This window comes from Nyctibius grandis, chromosome 4 (assembly GCF_013368605.1).
Source record: "Nyctibius grandis isolate bNycGra1 chromosome 4, bNycGra1.pri, whole genome shotgun sequence".
Taxonomy (NCBI): domain Eukaryota; kingdom Metazoa; phylum Chordata; class Aves; order Nyctibiiformes; family Nyctibiidae; genus Nyctibius; species Nyctibius grandis.
Window position 1 is genome coordinate 29811491 of NC_090661.1, and position 12971 is coordinate 29824461.

The 12971-nt window shown below is 41.3% G+C and overlaps 1 protein-coding gene across 12 annotated transcripts in view; it reads left to right on the forward strand.

The window, feature by feature from the left end:
* The window catches only part of MGA (MAX dimerization protein MGA), a 65267-nt gene that overhangs the window by 15268 nt on the left and 37028 nt on the right, over positions 1-12971 (forward strand). For 10 of the 12 annotated variants that reach the window (XM_068397490.1, XM_068397493.1, XM_068397495.1 and 7 more), the window contains exons 3-7: positions 2853-3783; positions 4120-4207; positions 4349-4444; positions 8166-8294; positions 9515-9613. In XM_068397490.1, coding sequence (XP_068253591.1) covers positions 2853-3783; positions 4120-4207; positions 4349-4444; positions 8166-8294; positions 9515-9613 — 1343 coding nt within the window. Of the gene's footprint in view, positions 1-2852; positions 3784-4119; positions 4218-4348; positions 4445-8165; positions 8295-9514; positions 9614-9748; positions 9855-12971 lie in introns of those variants that run through there. The other 2 variants (XR_011047907.1, XM_068397501.1) reach the window with 2 other exon arrangements.

Sequence of the window (12971 nt, forward strand, 5' to 3'; positions counted from 1 at the left end):
GGATATTAGGATAATGTTAATGGTGTAATTGGAGGTCAGTTCTTACAAGAAAAAAAGTTGTATTTGTGACATAATTATACAGTTTGTTTCAAAGGCTGTATTACTACCCTGCTTCAGTGTGTTTTAGAGAGGACAGAGGTTTGCTCAATAGTTTTTCTGTTTTCCTTGCAGAAATTGTCTCCTTGCCTTTTGAGTAACTGAAAAACTTAAAATTACAAAGTTCTCCATTCTTTGAGACTATATTGAGTTTAGTTGTAACAATTCTTAAGAATACTAGAATTGCTTTGGTATCTAGAGTGTCCTAACCTTTCTTTTGCAGTGTTTTCCAGTGTCAGTGTATTAGGAAGAAGAATGTCTTCTAGACTTCTTATATTCTCCAAAAATGTTGTTGTAAATTCCAGAGAAACACATCTTGAAGACTGAAAGTACGCTGATTTCAGAGAGGATGGGCTTTCTTTAGTTCCTAAGAATACGCATGGAGAAGTGTGTAGATAACTTTGCTTATTGAAAACAAAACAGTAAAACTCTGAAAATAGTTACTGAAAGGTTTATTTGTCTCAGAGTGCTATTTTTTTCTCCTTGGTGTCAGCTGCAATTGAAAAAGTTAAAATTTTGATCATTTTGTTTGTCTGAAGGGGTCATTGAAGCAAATTATTTGGAGAACTGTTTGAATTGGATAGCTTCGGGTTTTTTTGTTCCTCTCTTTCCCAAGGAATAAACCCCATAATTTTAAGGACTCAAGGACCTTCGTTAAGAACAGGTGATGCAAATTGGCAGACTTAATTTCTTTTGGTCCAAAGCATGTTAGGTGGCTTCCCTGATTTCACCTCCAAGACAGTTTATCTCTGAAATGTGCTAAAAGCTGCACAGACGGGGCAAGTTTGTAAAGGGTTTTTCTTTATTCTGGGCTAGGAACCACTTATCATTTGATGAATAAATGTTACCACAGTCCTAGAACTACCCTCAAGCATTGTCCAGCTTTTCTTTTTATGTTTTTGTAATCTATGTGAAAAAGTCAGATTCTGTACTTGGAAAGAGAGAAATTTGTCTCATCCAAGAGATGGCAGAACTGTCTTTCTGTGTGCTGGAGTTTTTCAAAACATCAGTTCTCCCTTTTCCTTCAGATCTTTTGACAATGTTTTCATGTCATGCAGTTGAGATCTGTTCATAAATATGTCAGCTGTTCAAGGACACTGTTGAGCAAGTGGCATTTTCATTTATCAAACTAGACACGTTAATATTTACATATTAATGAAGACCGGGCAATTTTGTTTGTCATAGGGAAGCTATTACTAGTAGTTAATAGGCACTATCTTGCTTTTATGCAGGGTAGTGATTTCTTCTGGGTTTAGATTTGGGCGAGAGTCAGAAGTTGGGAACTGCTGGCTCTCAGATAATGCTCTCCAAAGGAAGTGGAGTTCCTAGTGCTGTAGTGCATCGTATTTCCCACCAATGTTCAATTTTTCTGATGGTTTTGAGAATGGAACTATGTAAAAGGTTGTATATACCTGAGAATAGGTATGTAAGTATATAAATCTGTGTCTTGACTATCCGCTCTGTGTTTTAACACTGCAGTCTTTCTTCATGAGGTGGAGACTCCCAAATCTATGTTGTGACTCTTCTGTGTCCCAACTTTTCTGCCTTATGTGTGTCCTCAGTCTACATGAGGCAGAAGCAGTCTCTTCCTCCACATCTCCACCCACACACCTCCCCCCCCGACTCAGTCCCATCCAGGGGTTCAACTGAGCGTAGTCATTCTTTAAAGGGGGAAGGGGTAGATAATAAAATACAAAGGCACACGCATACGTGTGCAATAGATAAAGCATTATTCCCTGTGTTTATAATAGATTGTTACTAAAATTGTTATATTTGAAATTATGTTAGCATTAAGTAACATTAACAAATATTGTTAATCACATTTTAATAACACAAGTTTAATAGAATTTGAATAATAATTTAACATAATTAAAATTGTGTGTAGTAACTTATAAAATATATATAAAGGGAATATTGGAATACTATCTGATATGTTTAGTAAATAAGTTCTGACTGTTGTTTCCTGAGGTTTGTTGTGGGTATGAGTTTCTGGTTTCATATCTTAGTTGTTTTCTCTTATGACGAGGAGCCAGCTTCTGATGCGCGTAACAAAACTGCTGACTGCGATTTTTTTGATTGATGTCTGTCCCTCAAGGAAGCCCATCATTGTAGTGTAACTGGCTGCACCATTAGTCTTCGGTATCAAATGCACGATGTGTCAAATTCTGGTTAGGTTAATACTTGGATGTAGTGGAAGATGGAGCATAACTCAATAGGATATTAACATTCTGTAAGCTTTAGACGAACAGCTGAATTTAGGAGTTTTGTGTACGTGGCTTCAGGATGGATTAACTAAAATTTTAGTTAAATCACGTAAATTGAAATGCTTTAGGCACTCACTTGGCTTCTCACTTGCAAGTACACTGGCTTTAATAAGGTGCCTTAATGAGATACACAGCAAACTAAGGCCACTTCTGATCATTTAAAACATGATAGCTTAGCATGAGCTCATGCTGAGTCTCAAATAGGAAAAAGCGCTGATGTCACCCTGATATTACTAAGGAAGGAAATTGTGCTGCTGCCTTCAGATAAGAAGTTGGATTGGTTTTGATGATGGCAGGGTTTTTTTGAGTGCTTACTTCTAAAAATGTAAGCTTGTAAATGAGAGCTCGTTGAGCAGACTCATGTCTCAGAGCATTTTGGAAATTTTTTATAGTAGGTAACCAAGGATTATGGGAGATGATGGAATTTCAGTAAAGGAAGAAATTTGATAAAGATCTTGTGTTGTGTTTTTTGTCCCCTCCCTCCCACCTCAGTCCCATTGCTAGCAGTTACGAAAGCAGTTCCCGTGTGGCATCCCCATTGGACCCAAATGGGCACTTTAATGTAGTCGTTAAAGAGGAGCCAGTAGATGACTATGACTACGAATCAAATATTTGCACACAAGGAGTAAGTGTGAAACAGGAAGACACAGATGAAGAAACTGATGAGTATTCCAACACTGATGATGATGATCCCATCCTACAAAAACACCTGATGAGGCGCAGCGAAACAGATGGAGTTGATGGAGAATTCAGGTCTAGGAAGCGTGTGCTAACCAGTCCTTCAGGTGTTGCCAAAGCAAAAATGTTAAAACTGGATAGTGGTAAGATGCCTGTGGTCTATTTGGAACCTTGTGCAGTCACAAAGAGCACAGTGAAGATATCTGAGTTGCCACAGACCATGCTCTCCTCTTGCAAGAAGGAGAAATCCCCTTTGAATGCAATACTGGATTCCTTGCCTGTGTGTTTTGAAAATGACAAAGGCTCTAGCTCAGGCACAACCGCTGAAACTGAGGAGTTAGTTACAAAAAAACAATCTCCTGCTAGTAAAATGTCACAGAAATTCTCTTCAATCAGAGAGGTCCAGTGGGCTCTATCTGAATCACCTAATTTTAATCTCAGGGGCTCAGTAAGTTGTCACTTTTCAGCGAAAGAGATCTGTGGAAGAAAAAGGTCTGGCATAATGAAGAATCCTGTGTCCCTGAAAGGCTCTGGTAGCAATCAAAGCACGCTATCATCAGTTACAACTAGAAGAGGAAGACCACGGAAACTGAAAATTTCCAAGGCTGGTCGACCACCTAAAGGTATAGGGAAAACTGTAATAACAAGCAAGACCACCTCTCTGGGGCCTGGGAGTATCCTTCCAGATGTTAAGCCGGACCTTGAAGATGTTGATGGAGTCCTCTTTGTGTCCTTTGCATCAAAGGTAAAACCTAACTGTTCTGAGAAAAGTTCAAAAACTTTTCTAATGTCTCATTTGTATTTATAAGCTGAAGGTATATTTTCTTTTAAACTAAGTTTTGAGATTTATGGCCCCTTTCCAAATCTGTTGCTATCTTGTCCATTTGTTAATTGTAACCTTTTCTTACTTCTTAGCAACTTGGGGACAAATAGTGGGATCTAGAGTTCTGTATAAAAGAATGCATACTTGTTTATTAAACAATCTAATGTTTTGAATATTTCGGTGATATTTTGATGTGGCCTAGCTTGCATCTAAGTCAGTGTTTTAAGGTATCTCATTCAAGGCTCTTTATGTATGTAGGAAGCTCTTGATATTCACACTGTTGATAGAGCTGGAGGAGAAGAGACACAGAATCTTCAGGCTCCCTTGTTGACTACAAATGATCCAGGTACATTTTTGTAAGTGGTTATTCCCTGCAACAAGGGAATTTGTAGAGAGACACTGGAAAATTAATCATTTAAGTGAATTTTTTGCATGGTAAATATTTTTTTTATTATTATTCTCTTTTTTTTTTTTTATTTTTGAGTAGATTGTCAGGCAAGAATACAAGTACTGGAAAAGGAATTGATGGAAGAGCTGAAGACCTTGAGGCATAAGCAAGTAATACATCCTAGCCTTCAGGAAGGTAAGTGGGCAGTGTACATGTTGGTGCACCTGGTTGTATATTATACTTAATCATACTGAGTTGATAATTTCCTACTGGATGTAACACTGTGTATGCCTGATACAGCTGGGATCTGATTTTGATTATATTTTTTCAAAGGCAGGAAAGTGTACAGGTGTGTATATGCAAATGTGAGAGTATGAAAGGAAATTTTTGTGAAACTGTCAGTTTTCCTCTTGCCACTTGTGGCAGTGAGAGAGAATCGGTGGTGTCTGACCCAGTTTTTTTCTTAGAGGCTTTAAAAGTAGCTTCAGCCGGCCAATAAAGATGTTTTAATTTTCACACATTCGTGTTGCAAACTGAAAGAGGTGGAGGAGGCAAACGATGAATCCTGAATCTCCAACAGCAGAGCAAGAAGCAGCATGTCATTCTGTTCCTCTTGCAGAAGATGCTGAGCCTTCAGACTTCAGGCCATGACTGTTTTGTAATGAGCTAATCCTTGTAGAGAGCAGGTGGAGTTGGTTTTACTCCTCCATAGAAAACAGCCATTTCTTGGTAGTAGAGAAGCTAGAGATCCAGCAACACTTAACTAAGACTACATTTGCTATGTTTGAGTCTGTATTTCTTTGAGTCACTGTAGATCCAGGTTCACTAGCCACAGAAGAGAGCCAAGTAAGGTCCTTCTAGCTTGTGATCTTACATTTATATGCAATACTATCCTGAGGTCAGATGGAAGAAAGTCGAGGATCAACACAGCAGAACTTAAAGTTCTCTCTGCTGATGATGTTGAGAGTCTTCAGCAATAGTAGTCCTGAGACCGGTGGTGTTAACGTAGGCATCAAAGCAGATCATGAAGTTGATCCAAACGAAAGCGTTGTGTCTCATACTCTTGAGGTTCTGGACCTGAATTTTTCAAACATATAACTGTGATGCTGTAGGGATTAAGACTACAAATACTGATCTTGGCTCTGATACTAGTTATTTTGGGTCCTCACAGAGCTTCTACTGTGAAGAACCCTGGATTATCTTGAATGGTTTATGCACAGGGTATGATGAGAACTAGCCTGGCATTTTCTGCAACCATTTAAAGGCATGTCTTTGCATCTTGCTAGTGTTGAGTTGACATTCCTGTCTTCCACCTTTGCAAAGTAGTCATAAGAAGGGTAGTAGAGAGCTCTTAAAGGTCTGTCCTGGATGTGGTGGGAATGAAACAAGATAACCTATCCCCAGCCAGGTTGTACCTCAGTGGTATAGCATCACCATTGACAGTTCTATCATAGGTGTCTAAATGCAGTTTTTCCCTCCTATGATTCCAGAAATAGGCGGCCCTGTTTTCTAATGACCTCACTGGCCAACCTGCCCTCACAGGTCTGTGTGTGTTGTCACGTTTCAAGAACAGCGGTAAAATCCCTTTTGTGGTCAGCTGCTGGCAATGCTAGATACAGTGCTGAGCAAATGTTATGGCAATGTTGAGGCCTTTTAGGATTATATTGTAGGCCTCCTAGATGTTATCTTTACCCAAGAAAAATATAATAAAATTATGATATATTGGCAACCATGTAGTATGTTGGCAACCACAACGCTAGCGAGGGGTATTTTACTCATGACATGATCCTGAAACTGGGAACGTGAAAAACCCACGTGGTTTTCCTCCAGCTTCTAAATGAGTGGGGGTGAAGTGTGTGGTACCTTCTGAAGGGTACTGAGCAGTTCACAGATACGACAAAATGGACAAGAAAAGTCAAGCATCAGGCTAAGAAAAAAAAGACTTGAAGAATTCTGACTTTCTTGAACACTTGTGACCTTTATTTCCTGTTGGATGGTAATCTGCTGAGCCTGTTAAATGGTGGAATTGTAATTCAACGATGAAGAGAACCCTCACCTGTCTAGTTTTTAGAGGGAAAAGAAGTTATGTGAAGACAATTTGCAGCAAGAGCATTACTACAGACAGATACAGATGTAATTTGATCAGGCTGTGAAGTGAATAACAATACATATACTTGTGTTGTTAGACTTCAGCTGCTGCATGTGAACTGGAATCAATCTTTATTCAGATTACCTTCACCTTCCAAAAAGTTACAGAGCTATCGCTTTCCATTGCAGACTTGAGATCGGGGAAGGAACACAATGGTGTCAATGGAGAGAGGGGTTGTTGGGGTGTTTTTCTTCTCTCTCTCTCTCTCTCCGTAGTATCATCAGTAAGACATAAGAAGATGTCTGAGGAGTGCCTCTAGGCCAAACTTAAGGGCTGTATCTTTTCCCAGACGTAGTGATCTGAAGAAGCATCCTGAAGTTTGGTGCAGCCTCGTTAGCCTTCTTGATTCTGATACTTGTTCTCAAAAATTTCTTGGTCACAGATCATGACTCATACCTCCTTGTCGTCTAGTACAGAACAGGCAAAGAGACATGGTTCCCTTCTGTCTGGAAGATGTGAAGTGCATGTTTCTAAATGTGCTCTCAGCCATTTTGTAGAAGCTTACTGGCTTTCTTGTCCTCACTGCAGCATGGGAAATACACATAGCAATTTTGATGTTAGCTCTGCTTTAGTTTTAGACAATGCAGTTGAGAAGCTTAAGCTTCTTTTTGAGATTCACTGATGATGTTTTGTAGTTGTACCTGAACCCCACAATTGGTGTTGATTTGTGAAGTTAAGAAAATGGTGATTGAGGCTATCTAGACCTTAGAGACACCAGGGCTGCAGGAAGAAGATGCTTCAGAAACAAGGGAATTCAACTTAAGCATCTTAGAAAGAAAGCTCCTGCTGGAGTACTGGAATGCTATGATTGACAACAGTCATTTCTTGAGTTCCCTATAACAATATTTTCTGAAAAAGGTACTAAGTCAAATGCATTAAGTTCTTTTTTCTCAGCATTTCTGTATCTATTATTTGTTTTGCCATGGGTAAAGGCAATTTTTTTGTGACCAAGTCAAGTCTTTCAATTCAAATATTTTGGGGGAGTTGGTGAAGGAAGATGTTATGGGCAGCTAAGCATTTGTGGTGGCATCAACAACATGGATTTTTTAGTTTCTTTATAGCTGGTTTCCCCCCTGCTCAAAAAAAAAAAAAAGAAGTTTTTTATTGCAAACTGCCAAGTCTAGAAAAAAAATAACCTGCTGAGATCTGGATCGTTTGATGAACGAGTCCTTAGAGCACTGTCTGAATACAACTTTGTTTATATCATAATTTGCAAATGTGTACACACACTTCTTTAGAAGTAAAATGTGGTTTGCTCTTTTCTCTTACTGCTGGTTGAAACTGAAGTGTGTGTGGTATATGTTCTTACACAAGAACAGGATGTGTAAGCACCACTGGCAGGATTGATAATTTATGTAATGATATGAAATGTCAAATAGTCAGCTGCGTTGGTTCAGGCAGTAACTAGCATTCAAGGATGTAAACAGTGCTAACTTCTTCAAAAAACGAACAAAAACTTTTATTGCAACGCTGGCACTTTGGTTAATAAATTTCTGTGGAAACTTCAGTAGTAATCAAGAAAACTGTGAAAAGAAATTCCATTTTTTCTTGATTTCAGATTCCCTAAAATGCTCTTTGATTCATACCTGCTACAAATCCAGTATAAGTATAGTTGCCAATGCTCTTTTTCAGGTCACTTAAAATGGTGGATGAATGCTAGAAAAGCCTGTATATAACTTACTGGTATATTTTTTGGTAAACGTCTTGACTTTCTTTTTCCTAACATCTTGCTGCATTGAGACATTAACTGATACTTCCCTCTTGCAGTGGGACTGAAGTTGAATTCTGTGGATCCAACAATGAGTATTGACTTGAAGTACTTGGGTGTGCAGCTTCCTCTTTCCTACTCAAATTACTCTTTGTGGAGCTATCCGGGAACCAGTCCCAATTCTCCAGGTGAATATGAATTTGCGGAAATCTCAAGTATTACCTTTTTATTAGTAGTCAGAAGGAGGGAATGGCCATTTGGTTGAACTTGATATCTTAAAGATTAAAGTGGTGTTAAAGTGACAAAATGTGAGAACTTCCTCAAATCATTATGTGGTTACTGGCCAAGGAGTCCTGAGTAATTCTGACCAGATTGTCTTTAGCCTTCATTTTTGTGGTGGTTGTGATCCAATAATAATATCTGTCTAGCTTATTTTATATGGGCATGTTTTGTCTATTAGAGCTGGATTTCCTAAAGGTAAATGCACACATTAAACTTATTTGGTATCCAGACAAGTGCATTTCTCATTATAATGTGACTATGATTCCAGTACTGTTGGTAGATACTGTTTTCAATAATAAACTGGTTGGACAAAGTATAGGGGTGCTTATATTTCACCTACTTACCTCTTTCGGCTACTTTAATATTCTGATTACTGTGTCTGTCTTAATCTGCTGCTTTTGGGAGCTGGTAAAGAGGCAGACATTGTATCTCAGCTTTGTTTACACTGCAAGAGGCAGATTCAATTCAGAAGACCTCAGTTAGCTCAGTGTCAAATGCAATTATTTCTAGCCTAGCAATATGTAAAACAGGCACACAGATCCCTATTAGTATTCTTACATTCCAATTTAGCTCCCAGAGCTGATGGAGAACTTGACAGAGATATTGCTGTTTGCCTTTTATGATTATTCCCTGTCTCTACTGTTAATAGGTACTTTGACAGAACAGCAAACGTTAAATGAAGTTTCTACAGGTGTTATAAAAGTCATTGGCTCAATTGAGGGGAGAGACTCAAATTACTTTCCTCATTGAGGGAGGTTGTAGTATCAGCTCAAAACCTGCCTGTTCCATTTTAGCCGACTAACTTGCTGATTCGCCTGTTTTGAGTTTTGGAATCAACTGCTTGCACCATTGCTAAGGAGACTAAAACTGAAAATACAGGAGAAGACATCTTTTGTATGGGATAGCAGATTCATGGCCGTACAGCAGAACTCTACAGGAAGCTTGGTTTTGTTACGTATTCTGTTAATTTGGGGGGGGGGGGGGGGGGTCAAAATCAGGTCTCTTTATTCAGCCTTTTGATTTACTAGTGTTCATCTGTCCCTGAAAAGGAATAAGCAGAGTTTGCTAGGACATTGATACAATCAAGCTTGGCTCATAAACTGAGGCTAGCTTTCTTCTTTTCCAGATACCGGATTTCCTTTTGTTTCCAGGACAGGAAAGACAAATGATTTCACAAAAATCAAAGGCTGGCGAGGGAAGCTTCATGGTGCTTCTAGAAATGAAGGTAAAAAAAAAAAAAAAAAGAGAGAGAGATCCATGTACATATTTCCAACACATGGCCTTTTTCTTGACCTTCCATAGATCTTGCAGTTTGGTAATTAAATGTGTCATACTGAAAGATTTAATTTTTTTTTTTTAGTATTGAAACTGTCATGAATAAAGAATTTTTTGGTACTGCTTCCATGGTCAGAATGGAGGTTTATGAGGGAAGAGAGAAACTTACTCTGAGTAAGACGAAAATACAGGTATTCCGTTTTACACAGAAGGCTTGAGTGAAGATCAAAGCTCTAATAGTTTTGGTTTTGTTCGTCAGTTTTGAGTTTACTTGGAAGTATGATAATTTCAGAATGCTGTTGCCCCAGGGACCCTAATGAACTAGAGTACTTTTCATTTATATTGGTGTGTTTTTAACTCCAGTTATAGTAGATATTCCTTACGTATCTGAGTACTTTGCCCTGCCTCAGGGAGAAATGGATGTTTGGCAATTTGCCAATTTTTACATTTAGATTAATTATTTATATAGCACCTTCTGTGCTTTGGTACAATGTTGTGTTGGGGTATTCCAGATGTATTGTGGTGTACCAGGTAGGCTATATGTTCAGGACAAACAAAGTAAGCTTCATAGAAGCACTGCCTGTTGAAGGCTTACTGTTTTTGTGAATGAATACATGTGTAAAATCTCCACAATCGGTGTGCTCAGCTCGCTCCCTGAAATGCCTGTACACCAATGCACGCAGCATGGGGAATAAACAGGAGGAGTTAGAAATCCGTGTTCGGTCGGGGGGCTACGATCTAGTGGCAATTACAGAGACTTGGTGGGACAACTCACATGACTGGAATGTGGTCATGGATGGCTATGTCCTGTTCAGGAAAGACAGGCCAGTAAGGAGAGGTGGTGGAGTTGCTCTTTATGTGAGTGGGCAGCTACAACGTATTGAGTTCTATCCAGGGGCGGATCAGGAGCGAGTTGAGAGTTTGTGGGTGCGAATTAAGGGGCAGGCTGGCAGGGGTGATACTGTTGTGGGTGTCTATTACAGGCCACAGGATCAGGATGAGGAGGGTGATGAGGCCTTCTACAGGCAGCTGAGAGCAGTCTCTCAATTACAGGCCCTGGTTGTCATGGGGGACTTCAACTACCCTGATATTTGCTGGGAGGCCTACTCAGCCAGCCATCCTCAGTCCAGGAGGTTCCTCCAGTGCATTGATGATAACTTTCTGATGCAAATGGTGGATGAGCCAACCAGGAGGGGGGCGTTGCTGAATCTTGTTCTCACTAAGAAGGGAGGGTCTGGTTGAAGTGGTGAAGGTTGAGGGCAGCCTTGGTTGTAGTGGCCATGAGATGGTGGAGTTCAGGATCTCATGTGGCAGGAACAGAATATCTAGCAAAATCACAACCCTGGACTTCAGTAGGGCCAACTTTGGCCTTTTCAAGCAATTGCTAGGGGAAATCGCATGGGACAGGGTACTAGAAGGTAAGGGGGCCCAAGATAGTTGGTTAGCATTCAAGGACTGCTTCCGAGCTCAAGATCAGAGCATCCCAGCAGGCAGGAAGTCAAGGAAGGGTACCAGGAGACCTGCATGGTTAAACAGGGAACTGCTGGGCAAACTCAAGTGGAAGAAGAGGGTGTACAGATCATGGAAGGAGGGTCTGGCCACTTGGGAGGAATAGAAATCTGTTGTCAGAGGATGTAGGGAGGCAACTAGGAAAGCTAAGGCCTCCTTGGAATTAAACCTTGCAAGAGAGGTCAAGGACAACAGAAAGGGCTTCTTCAAATACATTGCAGGTAAAGCCAACACTAGAGGCAATGTAGGCCCACTGATGAATGAGGTGGGGGCCCTGGAGACAGAGGATAAAAAGAAGGCGGAGTTACTGAATGCCTTCTTTGCCTCTGTCTATACTGCTGGAGGCTGTCCTGAGGAGCCCCGGACCCCTGAGGCCCGGGGTCAGGATAGAGGAGGAGTCTGTCTTGGTAGATGAGGGCTGGGTCAGGGACCAATTAAGCAATCTGGACGTCCATAAATCCATGGTCCCTGATGGGATGCACCCGCGGGTGCTGAGGGAGCTGGTGGAAGTCATTGCTAGGCCACTCTCCATCATCTTTGCTAAGTCGTGGGGAAGGGGAGAGGTGCCTGAGGACTGGAGGAAAGCAAATGTCACTCCAGTCTTCAAAAAGGGCAAGAAGGAGGACCTGGGTAACTATAGACTGGTCAGCCTCACCTCCATCCCCGGAAAGGTAATGGAACAACTTGTCCTTGGTGCTGTCTCTAGGCACATCAAGGATAGGGGGATCATTAGGGGCACTCAACATGGCTTCACCAAGGGGAAGTCATGCTTAACCAACCTGACAGCCTTTTATGAGGACATAACCCGGTGGATAGATGATGGTAAAGCTGTGGATGTGGTCTATCTCGATTTCAGTAAAGCGTTTGACACAGTCTCCCACAGCATCCTCGCAGCTAAACTGAGGAAGTGTGGTCTGGATGATCGGGTAGTGAGGTGGATTGTGAACTGGCTGAAGGAAAGAAGCCAGAGAGTGTTGGTCAATGGGACGGAGTCCAGTTGGAGGCTTGTGTCTAGTGGAGTCCCTCAAGGGTCGCTACTGGGACCAGTACTATTCAATATATTCATTAATGACTTGGGTGAGGGAATAGAGTGCACTGTCAGCAAGTTCACTGATGACACCAAACTGGGAGAAGTGGCTGACACACCAGAAGGCTGTGCTGCCATTCAGAGAGACCTGGACAGGCTGGAGAGTTGGGCGGGGAGAAATTTAATGAAATATAACAAGGGCAAGTGTCGAGTCCTGCATCTGGGCAAGAACAACCCCATGTACCAGTACAAGTTAGAGACAGACCTGTTGGAGAGCAGCGTAGGGGAAAGGGACCTGGGGGTCCTAGTGGACAGCAGGATGACCATGAGCCAGCAATGTGCCCTTGTGGCCAAGAAGGCCAATGGCATCCTGGGGTGTATTAGAAGGGGTGTGGTTAGCAGGAGGTCAAGAGGGGTTCTCCTCCCCCTCTACTCTGCCCTGGTGAGGCCGCATCTGGAATATTGTGTCCAGTTCTGGGCCCCTCAGTTCAAGAAGGACAGGGAACTGCTGGAGAGAGTCCAGCGCAGAGCCACGAAGATGATTAAGGGGGTGGAACATCTCCCTTATGAGGAGAGGCTGAGGGAGCTGGGTCTCTTTAGCTTAGAGAAGAGGAGACTGAGGGGTGACCTCATTAATGTTTATAAATATGTAAAGGGCAAGTGTCATGAGGATGGAGCCAGGCTCTTCTCAGTGACATCCCTTGACAGGACTAGGGGCAACGGGTGCAAGCTGGAACACAGGAGGTTCCACATAAATATGAGGAAAAACTTC